The sequence below is a fragment of the Saprolegnia diclina genome, assembly GCF_000281045.1.
Source record: "Saprolegnia diclina VS20 unplaced genomic scaffold supercont1.29, whole genome shotgun sequence".
In the NCBI taxonomy this organism is placed as follows: domain Eukaryota; phylum Oomycota; class Saprolegniomycetes; order Saprolegniales; family Saprolegniaceae; genus Saprolegnia; species Saprolegnia diclina.
In genome coordinates this window covers 528,605-545,283 of record NW_008246096.1, presented here as the reverse complement: position 1 = coordinate 545,283, position 16,679 = coordinate 528,605, and the positions used below count along the sequence as shown (strand labels likewise).

The window sequence follows — 16,679 nt, the reverse complement described above, 5'->3', positions numbered from 1 at the left end:
CGCCGTAGCAAGGAACGGCCGCCGAGCGCAGCTGCTTCCCACGTCATCACGCAAGCACGAGTGTGGTACATATGCGCGTCAATCAGCTCGTTTGCACAGCCCTTGTGACGGCGTCATTGCTGGTGCGGCCATTTTGCCGGCTATAAGTTGCGTTTCTTTAGCTGCCCGTTTTGTATGGCTACTGCAAGCGACCAATAGAAGGCAGCTGCAAATCTTTGTCCGGATACGCTATACGGTTGCATTTCATCCAGCCACCACACCTTTTGCTCGCATCTGTGCGCATCATGTTCCGCCGCGCCCTGCGCTCGACCTGCCGCTCCGCGGGTACGCATCCTCTGCTTGTGAAGATGAGTTCTTATGCTTGCTCTAGCCTCCAAGCGTGCTCAGATGCAGCGCTCCACGACGTGCCTCTCGGCGGCCTTCCATGCGATCGCCAAGCCGACGCACGTCGCCGCCATGGCGCCCTTTATGCGCACGGCCACGAAGGCCTCGGCGGTCCGCGCCTTCTCGAGCGCGACGCCGACGGTCGGTCTTGGTGACCAAGTCTTTGTGTGCATTGAAGGCAAGCTGGACAACGGCGAAATCTTTGACGAGCGCGACGACACGCCCCAAAAGTTCACGGTCGGCGACGGTGATATGATTGTGGGCCTCGAAGAAGCCTTGCTTGGCATGAAGAAGGGCGAGACGAAGACCGTCGTCATCCCGCCGGAGATGGCGTTTGGCGCGGCCGACGACGAGGACAACCGTGTGCGCATTCCGCGTTCGGAGCTCAACCTTCTGTACGTTTACGCTTGTACATGCACGACCCTCTCTAATGCGCTTGTAGCCCGAGCGAAGAGAAGATGCTCGAGATCGGCTCGTACTTGGGCCTTGACGACGAAGAGGGCGACGCGGCCAAGATCGTCGAGATCGACGACGACTCGATCGTTGTCGACATGAGCCACGAGGTATGTCCCTGCACACGCGCGTGTCTTCACTACTTGTGCACCCACGATGACGCTATGCATGGACGTAGCTCGCGGGGAAGACCGTGCACTTGACGATCGAGCTTGTTGACCACATTCCGATTGAGCGTCAACAGGCGAGCGAGCGCCTCGTGATTCCTCAAGTCATCACGTCGGGTGATGATGAAAACTACCCCGAGAAGGGTATGTACCCATCATCGACCGACGAGCATACCTGGCTCACCGATATATATATGATTTGTGCAGGCGACACGCTGGCTGTCCACTACGAAGGCAAGCTCACGAACGGCAAGGTCTTTGACTCGTCGCGCGCTCGTGGGCAGCCGTTTGAGTTTCGCGTCGGCGTCGGCCACGTACGTTGTGTGTCGCGACCGCCACTTGGTTCTCACGCGCGGTTTGCATAGGTCATCAAGGGCTGGGACGAAGGCATGATCCTCATGTCCAAGGGCGAGCGCTCGCGCCTGTACATCCCGGCGGAGAAGGCGTACGGTCGCCAGGGTGCGCCGCCGGTCATTCCGCCCAACTCGGACCTGATCTTTGACGTCGAGCTCATCCAGATCAAGAAGCAGTAAACCAGTCACTAATTCAAATCGTGCTCCTCCCACTCTCGAGCGTCCATGTCAAGGGATTGCGCGCGCATGCAGGTGCCCATCGTCAATCTGGTCATCGAGTAGCCTCGTGTCGTAGCTGATTAGCCGCTGCCAGAATATAGTTGACGCGTCTCTCAACCCCCTACGGCACGCTGTTTGCTGATTATGGAAGGCCGCATCAGAAGAAGTGTACCACGTCGGCCGTTGTAACTGTATTATGACACAAAATCCGATGGTTCAACGTATTATAACACGACGCACGGCGTTAGATCCGGCTTCGGCCGCGTTCGCCGGCACGACATGCACTTCTCCAAAGTGTCGCTCTCCACCGACTCCGGCTCTTCACGCCCTGTCTATGGGTACCCGCCGAGTTCGTGGGTCGTGGCCATTGCGTCAACCGTGTGTCCGGTGCTGTATCCGGTGCATATCCGGATACTGAGATCGGTCGAATTCAAAACGCCGAAACGCTTGTGAAACCGGGTGGCGGCGCCAATGAGAAGTGAGAACTTGAATATTAATATTGCACAATCGGAATATTATTATGCGGCGCGGCCAATATGATCACGCTATCGCAAGGCGGCATGACGACGGTTATCCCGGTCGCAGCAATCTCTGCGACACGCCGCTTCACCGAAGGATTGGCGAATAAAATCATCGAATTTCAATTTAATTATCCACGCTTCGAACATTCCTCAACTTCGATGCTCCGATCAACGTCGTCCTTGTCTGCGGCCGGCGACGAGTCGTACCGGAGGATCCCCGAGACGCCGGGCCTCGCGCGCACGACAAGCGTCCCAGCGCGCGTCCGGACCATGAGCAGCAACGTCATGGCCAAGGCGCGCTCGGTCAGCGCGAGCGTCGCGCTCGAGATGAAGCTCCTCGAGGCGCGCTTCACGCTCGAGAAGGCGTCCAGCGACGCCGACACGAGCATCATCCACAACACGATCGCCGGCGGGGGCCCAGTTCCCGGCACGTCGAACGCGATCAAGACGTCGTACTACACGTGGTGGAGCTTCATGCCCGTCTTCTTGTATCGCACGTTCCGGAAGATGGCCAACTTTTACTTTCTCATGATTGGCGTGCTGCAGATGATTCCGGCGATTTCACCCACGAAAGGCGTCCCGCTGCAGTTTCTGCCCCTCGCGATTGTCGTCGTGATCGATGGCATCTTTGCCGCCGTCGAAGACCACCAGCGCCATCAAGCCGACGACGAAACCAACGGCGCGCCGTGCCGCCGGTACCAGAGCGAAACGGGCACGTTCGAATGCATAGCATGGAAGGATCTCTGCGTTGGCGACTGCGTCGAGGTCCGTGACAAGGAAGTCGCGCCCGCCGACCTCGTGATCCTTGCGACGGGCAACGACGGCGTGTGCTACATTGAGACCAAGAGCTTGGACGGCGAGACAAACCTCAAGCTCCGTGAAGCCGTGCTCCAAGAGCGCTTCGCCGTCGAGACGCATCAGTACGGCCAGCGACTCCAAAGCCTCAAGTTTGAAAACGAAGAGCCAAACGCCGACATCCACAAGTACCACGGCGCTGTCCATATCGCCGACGGTATGCGCTGACGTACGACGGGAATCTCATTGGGAATGCGGGTATAGATCCAGACGACGAAGACGCTACGCTGCCGATCTCTGTCCACAACATGCTCTGGCGCGGCTGCAAGGTCCGCAACACAGACCGCGTCCTCGCCTTTGTCCTTCACGTGCGCTCTTTTGCTTCATTCGAATGAGCCCACTCAGTGCAATCCTAGGCGGGCTTTGACACCAAGATCATGCAAGGTCTCAAGCCCAACAGCGACAAGGAGTCGACGCTCGACACCATGACGTACGCCATTTTCCACCATACAGGAGCTCAAATGGTGTGTAGCAACAACCAAGTGTTTGTGATCGTGCTCGGTCTCCTCGTGCTCTGCCTCTCGGGGGCGATCTCGTACACCAAGTGGTCGAGTCCGTTCCTTCCCGAGTACCTCGGCAACAGTGTCGACAACCCGTTCGTGACGGCCTTCTTCTACTTTCTCACGACGCTCGCGACCGTCGTGCCCATCACGCTCTATGTCTCGATCACGACGGTCAAGGCGCTCCAGGGCTACTTCATGGCGCGCGACATGCACATGTACGATGCCGAGCGGGACATGCGCATGCAGCCCCGCAATAAGGGTCTCAACGAGCAGCTCGGGTACGCATCTTCATGTGCCATGTCTTCTGTGCTCATGCTCCGAGTAGCCACATTACCCACATCTTCTCAGACAAAACGGGCACCATTACCTGCAACCAAATGGAGTTTCGCAAGTGCTCGATTCGCGGTGTGACGTATGGCCAAGGCACGACCGCCATCGGCCGCGCCGCGATTGCAGCCGGTCGGGGTGGTGTTGACGTGGTCGTTCTCGACGACCCACCGGCCGACGAGATGGCGACGCCGTCGATCCCGCACGTCAACTTTACCGACCCGCAGCTCGTCCAAGACATTTATGGCGCGAGCGGCGTCGAGCAGCAAGAGGCCGTGTGCAACTTTTTCCGGCACCTTGCGCTCTGCCACAGTGTGCTGCTAGAGCTCAAGCACGACGACGCGACCAAGAGCCCGTACGTTGCGTCGTCGCCGGACGAACAAGCGCTCGTGAGCGGCGCCAAGTACTTTGGCTTTGAGTTTATCGAGCGGACGCCGGGTATGATTGCGATCAAGACGCCGTTCGACGACGCGCCCGAGCGCTACGAGATCCTCGAAGTGTTTGAATTCAATAGCACGCGCAAGCGCATGTCGGTGGTCGTGCGCCGCATGGACCGGGAAGAGATTGTGCTCTTGACAAAAGGCGCCGACAGCACGGTGTTTCCTCGCCTCGCGCCATCCAACCTCAAGTGCAAGGCGGTCACGGAGCGCCAACTGGAAGCGTTTGCGACCGAAGGTCTCCGTACGCTCGTGATTGCGGCCAAGTCGATTCCAAAGGACGAGTGGGAGACCTTCCACAACACGTACCAGCAAGCCCAAGTGCTCCAAGAAGACCATGCAAGTGCGGTCGAGAAGCTCCAGAACGAGATGGAGGCGGGACTGACACTCCTCGGCACGACGGCGATCGAAGACCGTCTCCAAGACGAAGTACCGGAAACCATCCGGCTCCTCTCGAAAGCCGGCATTGCGCTCTGGGTGCTGACAGGCGACATGGAAGAAACGGCCATCAACATTGGCTTTGCGTGCTCGCTTTTGACGAACGACATGGAGCGCTATGTCATCAACGCCAAGCGGTGCCCGACGCGCGGCAGCCTCCTCCGGCACCTCGATGAGATCTACCACCACGTGCTCGAGACGTCGTTTGGGACGCGGGATCTCTCGATCGTGATTGACGGCGCGTCGCTCTCGTGGCTCTTGCATGACAACCCGTCGCACGTGGATGCGCTCCACTTCCTCCGCGTCGCGCTTCTCTGCCGCGTCGTGATTGCGTGCCGGTGTTCGCCGAGCCAAAAGGCGCAGCTGGTCGAGCTCGTCAACGTCAACTGCGACGAGGCCAAGACGCTTGCAATCGGCGATGGCGCCAACGACGTGCCGATGATCCAAGCCGCCCACGTCGGCATTGGCATTGCGGGCGAGGAAGGGCGGCACGCGGTCAACACGAGCGACTTTGCGATTGGCCAGTTCCGGTTCCTCGCGCGCCTCCTCCTCGTGCACGGTCGGTGGAACTACACGCGCATCTCCAACCTCATCTACTACACGTACTACAAGAACATTGTGTACTGCCTCGCCATGTTTTGGTACATGCTCAACCTCACGGCATTCTCGGGCACGCTCATCTACCCGGCGTTCATCCAGCAAGGCTACAACCTCTTCTTCACGGCGCTGCCCATTGGCGTCTACGCGATCTGGGACCAAGACGTGACGGCTGAAGTCGCGCTCGCCGTGCCGCAGCTCTACCACAGCAAGTGCCGTGAGCTTTTCTCATACGGTCGCTTTTGGCAGTGGATGCTGCTCGGCCTCATCGACTCGCTCGGCGTCTTGTACTTTTTGATTTGGGCGGGCGACGCGCTCACGCCGGACGGCCAAACGTCGAGCGTCCTCAACCTCGGGGATCTCGGCTGGACGATTCTGTGCTTGTACATGACGGTCCGCGTCTGCCTCCTCATCAACTCGTGGAACGTCTTTGTGTTTGTCTCGGTCGCGGCCAGCCTCGCGATGCTGTACGGGTTTGAGATTGCAATCGACTATGTCGGCCTCCAAGACCCGACGTCGCAGTCGTCGTTCCCGTGGATGTTTGGTCTCGGTGCGCCATGGCTCATCCAGCTCCTCGTACGTCGAATGTTTCAATTTGTCAAGCCACATGTCTCATATGTGGTCGTAGATTGTCGCTGCGCTCTATGCAAAAGACGTGTTTTACGTTGCGTACAAGCGGGCGTTTGAGCCGACGCTGCTCGACATGGTCCAAGCCGCGGTGCAACATCCTGCGTCGGAGCCGTCGATCAGCACCCTCGGCGCCATTGAGTTTCCGCATGTCAAGTGGCTCATGCCGCATTTGCATCAGATTCCCAACCACGCCGACGTGGCGCGTATGTCGGTGACGCCCGATGCGACGGTCGCCGAGGAGCAGCCAGTGTACCGCGGGTTTGCCTTTGACGAGCCGGCGGCCATCGTCAACTGGCTCTTCCACAAGCAGCCGTTGACGAAGAAGGTCAAGCACCGGCGCTGGAACACGGAGTTTTTGCAAGAGATTCTGAGCTCGGGCGACCCGGTTGTGTACGAGAACCAGCGCTACCAGCCGTTCGTGGGCTTTGGCGGGCACTTGCTGCCGTCGGACCGCGGACATTGGAGCGACCGGTCGGGCAAGTTTGCGACGCGCAAGGAGATCTCGACCGTGACGATGATGGTCGACATGAGCGTCGACGGCTGCGACGAAGAAGGCTGGGTGTACGCGACGGACTTTACGCGGTTCCCGGACCACACGTGCTCGCGCATCTTCTCGCTTGTGCGCCGCCGCGCGTGGGTCACCAAGCCGCCGACGAGCAGCGCCAACGACTCGCCAAGCAACCTCATGCCGGCGGGCATGATGGGCGACGTCATTAGCATCGGCTAAGTTATGATATTTAATCCTGTACAATGAACAACGCTCGATGTGGACACACTGTTGGATGGGTTCTACTAGAGATACCTAAGGTTGACCTTGCTTGCTTGCTCTCAAGCGGGACGACGTGTTCTTGGCGCATCGGCTCATCTGTTGCGCGCCGACCGGGATTAGGGTACCGGCATGGGGTACCGGCAGGCAACCTCGCATGGTCAGTGGTTATAATACTGAGGTGCCTAAGATATCACATTGGTCGTGTTAGTCTATCGCCAACGATCATGTGAGCGGCATGTTCGTTGCGAGCCGTTTGGTGCCGCGAGGCCCGAAGCGTGGTGAAGCTAATTTGGCGCAAAGACACGGTGGCGCTCTTCGATCGGATTGGTTAAATATAAAATTTAATGGACCAATGCGAGGGCGTATAAAAATCAAGGCATGGACCAGTGATTGGTTTTTTCGCGTTCTCATGGCCTTCCGCAACGTACTCACCGGCCTCCGCGCGTCCGTGCTCCGCCCGCGCTTCCATGCGCCTGCCCGCGAGATGAGCATCTTCCAGGGCTTCAAGGAGAAGGTCTCCGAGAAGCTTGAGGAGCGCAAGAACGAGAAGCAGAGTATGTGCATGGACGCATGACGTGGAGTAAGCGCACGTTCGCCTGTGTAGCCCAGGCCTACATGGACCAGGTCAAGTACCTCGCGACGACGCCCACGTACACGCTGCAAGACCACTACGACCAGATGAAGGTACCTGCGCATGGCCTTGCAGGGCATACCTCCTCACCACGATCTTGCTCGAGTAGAAGCAAGCGGCCGATGGCGGTGTCTCGGGCTGGAAGTCGATGATGCCCGGTGTCTCGTCCATGGTACCCATGCACATAGATCATCCTCGTGAAGGCTCATGGCCGAGCTGTCTGTAGCCCCAGATCCAGCAGATGAAGAACTTTTTGACCATCATGGAGGCGTTTGAGCCCAACGTGCGCAACGACCCGAAGCTCATCAACGGCAAGGTCAAGCGCATTGTCTCGGAAAAGTGTGGTCAGCCCGTCGAGGAAATCAACAACATGATGCGCTCGTACGAGCAGCTCGATGCGCTCCGCTCGTGGCTGCGCAAGCGCGTCGAGCGCAACCTTCCGCTGCCGTCGACGCTCGAAGACACGACCGAGATGATCCGTGAAGACCCCACGGGCTTCCCGACCCGTGGCATGCGGTACCTACTCTACTTTTCCTTTCTTTACTCATGCAGGCCATGCTGCTGTAGCCCCAAGGCTGCCCGTGGTAGCATGCCCCGACGACGCTAATCACATTGCCTGGTTGTGCACTAGATCTTTTAACCGCAAATGCCACGGCAATCGTTGTCTCTCCTTGCGCTCTTCTTCTTCGTCCATCTACCTAGCGCCAATCGTCATGCGATATCGACGGGATTACTCGAGGTCGATGGTGGTACCGCCGCAGGTCATGTACCTCGTCCCAGAGCCATTCTGGCACGCACTCGTCTATGTAGGTATCGTCCAGGTAGATCGCATGCATGGACCGAGTCTGCCCCTGCCCATGGTTGGCCGGCCATGAGGTCGCGGTTGGCGGCGTCGCGCTGTCCGCGCCCCACGTGGCCGCAAGATCGCGTGTTGTGGCCGACGTCCTTTTTTTGAGAGCCAATTCCACATACAAATTCCAAGGTTAACATGTGAAATAGAATTGGTAAATATCATGTTTCAGAGGGTTTCGACGCCAATATATGCCATTTCAGAGGATTCGAGGCTACGTGTTACTGCCAGTATAAAATCTTCGGCCTGAAGCCCCCCTCGGAAGACGGAAGCCGCTGCCTGCCATGTCGATGCCCCCGCCACCACAGCCCAAGGGCGCCAACCCCAACTACTTCTCGGACCGCAAGAAGGGCGAAGTGAACGAGCTTAAGAACGTAGGCGCGGCCTCATACCCGAGGCCATCATGGGCTAAACCACGAATCTGTGTAGCTGCTGCGCGACGTCACGGTCGAGCGCGACCCGAAGAAGAAGCGTGAGATCATCAAGAAGGTCATTGCGTACATGACGCTTGGCATCGACGTCTCGCGCATCTTCAGCGAGATGGTCTTGTGCGTCGACACGAAGGACATTATCACAAAGAAGATGGTATACTACTACCTGACCAACTACGCCAACAAGAACTCGGACCTGGCCATCATGTGCATCAACACGCTCCTCAACGATTGGTACATGATGGCATGAGACGCATGGACGGTTGCTCACCATGGTATTTGCGTAGCCGCAACGAAGACCCGCTCGTGCGTGGCCTCGCGCTGCGGTCGCTCTGCTCGCTGCGGTTGGACTCGATTCTCGAGTACATTCATGAACCGCTCCAGGTACAGACCTGATTTATAAGATTCTTGGCATCTCATCGGGACATGCAGCATTCGCTCACGGACACGAGCGCATACGTCCGAAAGACGGGCGTCATTGGCATTCTCAAGGTCTTTTCGCTCAACAAGGACCTCATCAAGGACAGTGACATGGTCGACACGCTCTACAACATGATCCGCGACCGCGACCCGCAGGTCGTGTCCAACTGCTTGGTTGCGCTGAACGAGATCATGGCCGACGAAGGCGGCATTGCGGTCAACCAGCAGATCATCATGCATCTGCTTACGCGCATCTCCGAGTTCAACGAGTGGGGCCAGTGCAACATCCTCCACGTCGTGAGCACGTACCAGCCGACGTCGGAAGAAGAGATTTTCAACATTATGAACATCCTCGAGCCGTCGCTCCGCGTCTCCAACTCGGCGGTCGTGCTCGGGACGGCCAAGTGCTTTCTGAACCTCACGATCAAGATGCCGCAGGTGCACAACCAAGTGTTTGAGCGCATGCGCCAGCCGCTGCTGACGCTCATGGCCGGCGGGTCGCACGAGCTCAACTATTGCGTGCTGCACCACATCCTCCTCATGGTCGGCAAGTACCCGCGCGTCTTCTCGCCCGACTTTCGCCAGTTTTACATCCGCTACAACGAGCCGTCGCACGTCAAGTACGTCAAGCTCGACATCCTCAGCAGCATCGCTGACAGCCACAGCGTGGCCGACATCGTCACCGAGCTCTCCGAGTACGTCAACGACGTCGACCAAGAGCTCTCTCGCCGCGCCGTGCGCGCCATCTCGCAGATTGCAGTCGGCAACACGTTTGGCGTTGACGGCCTCGAGGCCATGCACGACCAGATCGTCGACACGATGGTCGAGTTTCTCGAGCTCAACCTCGACTACGTCCGCGACGAGACGCTGGTCGTGATGAAGGACCTCCTGCGCAAGTTCCCGCACAAGGTCCACGACGTCCTCGACGTCCTCCCGCGCATCATCCCCAAGGTCGACGACGCAGCCGCGAAATGCGCGGTCATTTGGATGCTTGGCGAGTTTGGCCAAGACCTCCGCCGCGCCCCGTATGTGCTCGAGAAGCTCATTGACAGCTACGGCGACGAGCCGGCGCCGGTCGTGCTCCTCGAGCTTCTCGCTGCGTCGCTCAAGCTCTTCTTCAAGCGCCCTCCAGAGATGCAGTCGATGCTCGGCCGCCTCTTGACTGCCGGCGTCAACGACACGGCCAACCAAGACGTGCGCGACCGCGCGCTCTTTTACTACCGGCTCCTCTCGCAGGACGTCAACTCGGCCGCAACGATCGTGCGCCAGTTCCAGCCCGAGGTTGTCGAGGTGTTTGCTGAGATGGTCGAGACGGACCTCCAGGAAAAGCTCTTTAAAGAGTTCAATACGCTCGCGGTGGTCTACAACAAGCCGAGTGAAACCTTTGTGGCGCCGTCGCATTTGATCGCTGCGACGGTCCACGACGAGCACGACGACCACGACGACCACGACGACGAAGGCGGCTACTCGGACGAAGACGCGCCGCCGACGCAGCAAGCGCCCATGATGTCGCCGCCCCAGCCGCGCGGCCCGCAGTCGGCGACCGTCGATCTGCTTGGCATGCTCGACTTTGGTGCGCCAGCGGCCGCCGCAGCCCCGGCGCCCGCGCCGTTCCAGCTGCTGCCGACGCCGACGATGGACGCTGGTACCTTCCAGCAGCTTTGGGGCACGCTCCGCGTCGTGGCGCAGGTGCAGCTCCAGATGCCGGGCATTCCAGCGCAGGCGGATATCGAGCGCGCGTTTGGCGGCCACGGCATTCTGACCATGGCGGCCGGCGACGTCGGGCCGCAGTACAAGTTTTTCTTTTACGCCCAAGACACGCTCGGCAAGTACTACCTCGCCGAGACGGTGGTCGAGAAGGCGCCGATGGTGCTGCACGCGGTCATCAAGGGCCAGGACGACGTGGGCGGCCAGCAGTTTGGCGAGTACTTTAAGCGCGTCCTCTTTGGCTAGCCAGTATTTCGAGGAATATATATCGGAAGTTTCACGCGCTATTTTGATCTGCTCGTCTCTCTTCGCGATGGGGCTCCGGAAGAAGACCAAGGCCAAGGCCGACGACGCGACGACGACGACCGACGTCAACCAGGGCGAAGGGCTCTCGCTCGACGCATACTTTAACAGCAAGAAGGACTACAGCGTCGAGGCCATGAAGGAGACGTCCGAGCTCCTCGAGAAGACCAAGCCCGCCGACAACGCCATGGTCATGACCCGCCTCGACGATGACGACGAGAACGCCTTGGATGCGGACGAGAAGATCCCGATCTGCGCCATGCACGACGACGACGACCCGCCCGACGACGTGTACGAAGATGACTATGAGACCGAGACCGAGCCGGCGGCGACGAACGCGGTCGCCGGCCTCTCGCTCAGCGACTACCTCACGGGCGCGCCCAAGAAGGACAAGCCAAAGAAACCAAAGAAGGACGACACGGCCAACATTGAAGGCATGTCCCTCGAGAGCTACCTCGGCGCCTCGTCGCTCGACGACGAAGCCAGTACGCCACCTACCTCCTACGCTTGATCATCATGATATTGCCTTGTGTAGAAGATGCCAAGAAGGGTAGTGTCGTCAAGCGACCAAAGCCGATGGACCCGGCAGCGCTCACGACGACGACCAAGTCCAAGGCGATCGCCGCCGCCGCACCACCGTCCCTCCAAGCGCAAGCAGGGAAGAAGAAGCCGACGTTGACAATATCCAGCAAGCGCAAGGACGATTTGGCCAATTTGAACAAGAAGAACCAAGTGTCGATGCTCATCGTGAAGCGCAAGGCGCCGTACAAGTCGGCGCTGAGCGGGAAAAAGCCCGCGGACGACGGGTCCCCGACCAAGCAAGGACCGCTGCCCAAGCTCCAAAACAGCTTTACGTGCAAAGCGTACGGCAGCGCCGCCGACGCGGTGCATGACGACGACGAGTCAAGGCTACCGCCGCTGCCGCATTGAGAATGAATACGACGATGTGTGCCATGTTGTAATATAAAGCTCTTAGCGCTGCGTGGCGACCAGCGCGACGCATGCGCCAATGGCGCCACCGACGATCGCCGCCGCGAGAAGCGACTTGGTTTGCGCCTGCTCGAGCGTCTCGAGGCGCGTCAGAAGCGCGCCCGTCGACTTGGCCGCGTACTTGCCCATGACGTCGCCCTAGCCGTGTGCATATCTAGAGCGTTTGCAAGAGGCGGGATGAGGATACCTCGATGTTGACGGCGTCGCCAATCTTCTTTGTCGGCAAAATGATGCTTGCTTGCGTGTGTGTGATGAGCATGACGTTGAACCAGCCCGCGACCGTATCCACCTGGATGACATGATCAGTGAATGCGCTGCGACAAGAGAAACACGCAGCGTACTTCGCACACGGTAAGGCTCGTGCCGTCGATGGCGATGAAGCCCTTGGGAATGATGTAGCTCAGAAGCGCACGGTCGACCTACAAGTACAGACGCGTACAGATAAAGTCATCTCTGGGCACGCCCACCTTGATCTTGACCCAGAGCGACTCGCCTTCACGGGTCATCTCCTATTTCTCGCATGAGACACTTAGAAGCTAGCCAGCCCAGCCTAGTCGTACAAGAATGTCGCCGGTGCCATCGACGTGGCCTTGGACAAAGTGGCCGCTGTTGCGGTCGTGGGCACCCATGGCGCGCTCAACGTTGACCTTGTCGCCGGCCTTGAGGTTCTTAAGGTTCGTCTTGCGCAGCCTACGTGGACCATAAGCTTTAAGCGGAGGCGATAAGACCGTACGACTCGGGCGCGACGCCAAAGCTGAGGTGGCCCGCGGCTTCGTCCATGGCCGTGACCGTGAGGCACGTGCCGTTGATCGCGATCGAGCAGCCAATGTAGGCGCCGTCAAAGGCCACCTTGGCATGCACGACGAGCTCGACGCCGTTGGAGACCGTGCCATCCCACATGACCATGTCATGCTTCTCGACGAGGGCGACGCACGTCCCAATCTCTTCAATGATGCCCGTGAACATGCTTCGCTGTCAAGTTTGAAAATGAATCCACCCGAACTCGCGAACTTGGGACGCTATCCGGATGCTCCGTGGGGTCCGGTTACATGCCAGAGAGGGTGAAGATCGCAACAACATCTCGAGATGTCGAGTACTAAGTTCTAGCTGTCAACCAGAACGTCTTATTCGTCTGCCCTGTGAGCGCTGCAGGTAGGTAGGTGAGGTATCGCCCGCTCTTGCGTGCTTTGACACGACCTGAGATGGAATATTGACGATATGCCAAGGTTGGATTACATGTCGACGTGGCTTAGAGCTCGGTCGCCCGTGGCGTCAAGAGCGGCGTGGCTTCGTGCGCAATCTGCGACGCGCTTCGGCGCGCTTGCGGGCGGAGGCGGAGGCGGCGACGAGCGCGCGCCGCGAGGGCCTTGAAGACCTTGGCGGCGCGGATCATGCCCGCCTCGCGAAGGCGTGCCCGGCGGCGCTCCGAGTTGCCGTGGCCCGTGCACGAGTCGACGACGTCGGTCTCGTCTTGGATCTCTTCTTGGAGAAGCTCCTCGAGAATGTTTTCGATTGTGACGATACCAGAGATGGTCGCTTGCGTGCGGTCGACGTCAATATTGGCCTTCCAGCACGCCTCAATGTACGGTCCTTGCTCCGTCACGAGCGCAAAGTGGCCCTTTCCGCGCTGAAACTGGTTGAGCAGCGCGTAGCAGCCAAGGTCGGGCGACACAAGGATGGGCTTGCGCAGCGTGAGGTTTTTGATTGGCTTTTTGACGTCCGAGTCGATGACGATGAGCCGCTTGACGAGTAGGAGCCCGACAACGTTGGCGCGGTGGCCACGGAAGACAGGAATCCGCGAGTAGCCGCATGCGAGGATGTCGACCATAAGCTCCGAGTCGAGTTGGGCTTCCCAGTCCAGCATAAAGACGTCTTCGAACGGCGTCGCAATGTCATTTACAGTCTTGTTGGACATGTCAAGCGCGCCGTGGATGATGGCGACCTCCTCTTTATGCAGGTCCGTGCACGTCCCCGGCGAGACAGACGCCGATGACGACGCCACTGACGCGGCGGGCGACACAGGGTTGGTGATGGGGAGGCTCTCGGCCAGCTCGAGCGCTTGCGGCAGCGATTGCTGGAGGCGAATGAGCGCTTTGAGCTCCTTGCGCTTGTAGCGCGTCACGTCGTTGCCTTCGCCGATGAGCGCGTCGAGAACGCGCGCGATCGGCCACGCGATCGGGCTCATGAGCAGCATGACGAGGCGGCAGAGCGGCGCCAGCGCCGACGCAATGGCAAGCTGGTACGTGCCTGTGAAGATGGCCGACGGAAGAATTTCGCCAAAGAGGAGCACAAAGGTGACGGAAATGAGGATCGCGGTTGTCTCGGGCACGACGCGGTTGAGCCAAATCGGCAGCGCCTCGAGAGCTCCGGCATTGACGAGCAAGACCGAGACGAGGACGTTGTGGCTCTGATTGATGATCGGCAGTATCCTCTTGGCTTGGGCCTTCTCGACGTCCGAGCCTTCCATCGTCAATATCAGGATGTTGAGCTTGTCGATGGAGAGGTACCCCATGAGCATGCCGGCCATGACGGCAGAGACGAGAAGCATGCCAACGATGGTGCCGATGCACACCCAGAATGCATATTCGTCGCAGGACGGGTGGAGGTACTTGGAGCAGTCGACAACGGCAATCTCAATGCCGTCGATCCGATCTTCCATTTGTGCAAGAGTCTGAAAATCGAAAAGTGGGGCACATGGACCGATCGCCTCAACGATTAGTATCCGGATCACGATTCAAATGGCCATGACGCTCCACGTCTCTCCTATTTGCTGCCGCTCCGTAGACAGAGCATGGGTTCTCCCTGTCGCGGCGATGCTTCACCCAGTTGCACCCTGGAAAGGGCGCTCTGGAAACTTCCTCCTTTTAAAATTAAATATATCATGTGTGAGAGAGCGCGCCAAGTGCGCGCGGTTCAGGTTCAGCACTTGACATGGCGCCCGTGACGTGGCGATCTAGGATTGCATCAGGCATCCAGGTTGGGCATCGAAGGCTTACGCAAGGCATGTTGAGGCGACGGGATGCAGGTGCTCGTCAACTAGAATGTTGCGTCTTTACTCGATCGATCAAACGCTGCATCAAAGCGGTCACTGCGATAGCGGTCCTTCAGCGCTAGCCTCGCACTTTGACTTGGCGATATCCCTTTAATAGCCACGAGGTTGTGCTGTTGCAACCAGCGTTGTCTGAAGCTAATGTCGCCTTGAGGTGGCCGGGCTCAATCCCTGATGCACAGAATACTGCATCGTGGCTGTGAAAGCTGCCTGTGCAAGGTGGAGCGGAAAACGTCCGGTTGTTTTATCCGGATACGCGTAGGGTGGTACTTCAAGCACGAACTTCAAGTGCTCGAACGCCCACTCGTGCCCCACACTTCGAGGCCTTTCATCTGGTGCAGGATGCTCACCCGCCTTGCCCGAGGAAGCCGCGCGCTCTCGACGCGGAGCTACCCGAGCTACGTCAAGATCGTCGAAGTCGGTCCGCGCGATGGGCTCCAAGTACGTACCTGCAATTGTCTGCATAAGGCTCACGGGATGAGCGCCGATAGAACGAGAAGACCGTCGTCTCGACGGCCGACAAGGTCACTCTCATCAACATGCTCTCGGATGCTGGTCTGCCTGTGGTCGAAGCGACGTCGTTTGTCTCGCCCAAGTGGGTGCCTCAGGTAGACAAGCACCACACACAGCCGCTGCATTATCATACTGCTGCCATGTAGATGGGCGACAACTCGGATGTGATGCAGCAGATCAAGCGCAAGGAAGGCGTCTTCTACCCTGTCTTGACCCCGAACCTCATGGTGCGATGACAATAAGCGGATCGTAGATCTGATTGGAAATGTAGGGCTTTGACGCTGCCGTCAAGGTCCACGCGCAGGAGGTCGCAATCTTTGGCGCTGCGTCTGAGTCGTTCAGCCGCAAGAACATCAACTGCTCGATCGAAGAAAGCCTCGAGCGCTTCCAGCCCGTGTGCGAGAAGGCTAAGTCGCTCGGGATCCGTGTCCGTGGCTACGTCTCGTGCGTCCTCGGCTGCCCGTACGAAGGGCCGATCGACCCGGCGGTCGTGGCCAAGGTCGCCAAGACCTTGCTCGACATGGGCTGTTACGAGATCTCGCTTGGCGACACGATTGGCATTGGCACGCCGGGCTCGACCTTGGAGATGCTCCGGGCAACGAAGGAGGTGGTGCCGGTGGACCAGCTCGCGGTGCACTTCCACGACACGTACGGCCAGGCGCTGGCCAACATTTTGGTCGCGCTTCAGGTTCGCTGTCTCGACTGTCTTGTGATTGCATCCTGAAGAACATGGTCGTAGGAAGGCGTGAGCGTCGTCGACAGCGCGGTCGCGGGCCTCGGTGGGTGCCCGTACGCAAAGGGCGCATCCGGTAACGTGGCGACCGAAGACGTCGTGTACATGCTGCATGGTCTCGGCATTGAGACGGGCGTCGACTTGGCCAAGGTCATGGAGGCCGGAAGCTTCATCTCGACGGTGCTCGACCGCCCGACAAGCTCCAAGGCCGCGCGCGCACTCCAAAAGCCGTTGGCGTCCAAGCTCTAAGACGCGTGCTGGACGATCGCTGCGTCACAGCGCACCGGGTATATGCTCAACGACCGAATATTCTTGATAACCCAAGAGCAACACTGTCATCATTCTGCACGCTCTGCGCTTGTCAACACGCACTTGTGCATCTTGGCCGCCGCTCCGCAA

General features: G+C 59.0%; 8 protein-coding genes across 8 annotated transcripts; 6 read left to right on the top strand and 2 right to left on the bottom strand.

Annotated features, from left to right (window-relative positions):
• Positions 1–235: 235 nt before the first annotated feature.
• SDRG_09269 (hypothetical protein) lies at positions 236–1,799 on the top strand. Its single transcript, XM_008615189.1, has 6 exons — positions 236–324; positions 371–779; positions 827–947; positions 1,016–1,148; positions 1,212–1,318; positions 1,370–1,799. Exons 1-6 carry the CDS (start codon positions 285–287, stop codon positions 1,535–1,537), a joined length of 978 nt encoding a protein of 325 aa, XP_008613411.1. The 5' UTR covers positions 236–284; the 3' UTR covers positions 1,538–1,799.
• Positions 1,800–2,238: 439 nt separating this feature from the next.
• Positions 2,239–6,660, top strand: SDRG_09268 (hypothetical protein). Its single transcript, XM_008615188.1, has 6 exons — positions 2,239–3,109; positions 3,157–3,260; positions 3,309–3,382; positions 3,425–3,733; positions 3,781–5,830; positions 5,883–6,660. Exons 1-6 carry the CDS (start codon positions 2,257–2,259, stop codon positions 6,609–6,611), a joined length of 4,119 nt encoding a protein of 1,372 aa, XP_008613410.1. The 5' UTR covers positions 2,239–2,256; the 3' UTR covers positions 6,612–6,660.
• A 347-nt stretch (positions 6,661–7,007) lies between these two features.
• On the top strand, positions 7,008–7,955 carry SDRG_09267 (hypothetical protein). Its single transcript, XM_008615187.1, has 5 exons — positions 7,008–7,207; positions 7,258–7,337; positions 7,394–7,456; positions 7,511–7,800; positions 7,852–7,955. Exons 1-5 carry the CDS (start codon positions 7,063–7,065, stop codon positions 7,889–7,891), a joined length of 618 nt encoding a protein of 205 aa, XP_008613409.1. The 5' UTR covers positions 7,008–7,062; the 3' UTR covers positions 7,892–7,955.
• A 463-nt stretch (positions 7,956–8,418) lies between these two features.
• On the top strand, positions 8,419–10,938 carry SDRG_09266 (hypothetical protein; the record flags this gene model as incomplete). The annotated part of the gene is made up of 4 exons (XM_008615186.1): positions 8,419–8,508; positions 8,564–8,799; positions 8,853–8,949; positions 8,998–10,938. 4 exons carry the CDS (start codon positions 8,419–8,421, stop codon positions 10,936–10,938), a joined length of 2,364 nt encoding a protein of 787 aa, XP_008613408.1.
• A 67-nt stretch (positions 10,939–11,005) lies between these two features.
• On the top strand, positions 11,006–11,925 carry SDRG_09265 (hypothetical protein; the record flags this gene model as incomplete). The annotated part of the gene is made up of 2 exons (XM_008615185.1): positions 11,006–11,480; positions 11,531–11,925. 2 exons carry the CDS (start codon positions 11,006–11,008, stop codon positions 11,923–11,925), a joined length of 870 nt encoding a protein of 289 aa, XP_008613407.1.
• SDRG_09264 (riboflavin synthase, alpha subunit) lies at positions 11,922–12,960 on the bottom strand. Its single transcript, XM_008615184.1, has 6 exons — positions 12,719–12,960; positions 12,546–12,675; positions 12,453–12,494; positions 12,327–12,404; positions 12,173–12,274; positions 11,922–12,123 (listed from the first exon to the last, which is right to left on the bottom strand). The coding sequence occupies exons 1-6, from the start codon at positions 12,949–12,951 to the stop codon at positions 11,968–11,970; spliced, it is 741 nt and encodes a 246-aa protein (XP_008613406.1). The 5' UTR covers positions 12,952–12,960; the 3' UTR covers positions 11,922–11,967.
• Positions 12,961–13,194: 234 nt separating this feature from the next.
• On the bottom strand, positions 13,195–14,838 carry SDRG_09263 (hypothetical protein). The gene has a single exon (XM_008615183.1). It carries the CDS (start codon positions 14,642–14,644, stop codon positions 13,235–13,237), a length of 1,410 nt encoding a protein of 469 aa, XP_008613405.1. The 5' UTR covers positions 14,645–14,838; the 3' UTR covers positions 13,195–13,234.
• Positions 14,839–15,317: 479 nt separating this feature from the next.
• On the top strand, positions 15,318–16,633 carry SDRG_09262 (hydroxymethylglutaryl-CoA lyase, mitochondrial). Its single transcript, XM_008615182.1, has 5 exons — positions 15,318–15,475; positions 15,526–15,642; positions 15,694–15,774; positions 15,819–16,235; positions 16,287–16,633. Exons 1-5 carry the CDS (start codon positions 15,377–15,379, stop codon positions 16,527–16,529), a joined length of 957 nt encoding a protein of 318 aa, XP_008613404.1. The 5' UTR covers positions 15,318–15,376; the 3' UTR covers positions 16,530–16,633.
• The last annotated feature ends 46 nt before the right edge of the window (positions 16,634–16,679 follow it).

Coding starts and splice junctions, on each gene's coding strand:
- SDRG_09269 (XM_008615189.1), top strand. CDS start 285: ATGTTCCGCCGCGCCCTGCGCTCGACCTGCCGCTCCGCGG. Junction 325..370: donor CTCGACCTGCCGCTCCGCGG/GTACGCATCCTC, acceptor TGCTTGCTCTAG/CCTCCAAGCGTGCTCAGATG. Junction 1,149..1,211: donor TGAAAACTACCCCGAGAAGG/GTATGTACCCAT, acceptor TGATTTGTGCAG/GCGACACGCTGGCTGTCCAC.
- SDRG_09268 (XM_008615188.1), top strand. CDS start 2,257: ATGCTCCGATCAACGTCGTCCTTGTCTGCGGCCGGCGACGAGTCGTAC. Junction 3,734..3,780: donor GGTCTCAACGAGCAGCTCGG/GTACGCATCTTC, acceptor TGCTCCGAGTAG/CCACATTACCCACATCTTCT. Junction 5,831..5,882: donor CATGGCTCATCCAGCTCCTC/GTACGTCGAATG, acceptor ATGTGGTCGTAG/ATTGTCGCTGCGCTCTATGC.
- SDRG_09267 (XM_008615187.1), top strand. CDS start 7,063: ATGGCCTTCCGCAACGTACTCACCGGCCTCCGCGCGTCCGTGCTCCGC. Junction 7,457..7,510: donor TGCCCGGTGTCTCGTCCATG/GTACCCATGCAC, acceptor AGCTGTCTGTAG/CCCCAGATCCAGCAGATGAA. Junction 7,801..7,851: donor TTCCCGACCCGTGGCATGCG/GTACCTACTCTA, acceptor ATGCTGCTGTAG/CCCCAAGGCTGCCCGTGGTA.
- SDRG_09264 (XM_008615184.1), bottom strand. CDS start 12,951: ATGTTCACGGGCATCATTGAAGAGATTGGGACGTGCGTCGCCCTCGTC. Junction 12,405..12,452: donor CGCTCTGGGTCAAGATCAAG/GTGGGCGTGCCC, acceptor CTGTACTTGTAG/GTCGACCGTGCGCTTCTGAG. Junction 12,275..12,326: donor CGAGCCTTACCGTGTGCGAA/GTACGCTGCGTG, acceptor CATGTCATCCAG/GTGGATACGGTCGCGGGCTG.
- SDRG_09263 (XM_008615183.1), bottom strand. CDS start 14,644: ATGGAAGATCGGATCGACGGCATTGAGATTGCCGTTGTCGACTGCTCC.
- SDRG_09262 (XM_008615182.1), top strand. CDS start 15,377: ATGCTCACCCGCCTTGCCCGAGGAAGCCGCGCGCTCTCGACGCGGAGC. Junction 15,643..15,693: donor CGCCCAAGTGGGTGCCTCAG/GTAGACAAGCAC, acceptor GCTGCCATGTAG/ATGGGCGACAACTCGGATGT. Junction 16,236..16,286: donor ACATTTTGGTCGCGCTTCAG/GTTCGCTGTCTC, acceptor ACATGGTCGTAG/GAAGGCGTGAGCGTCGTCGA.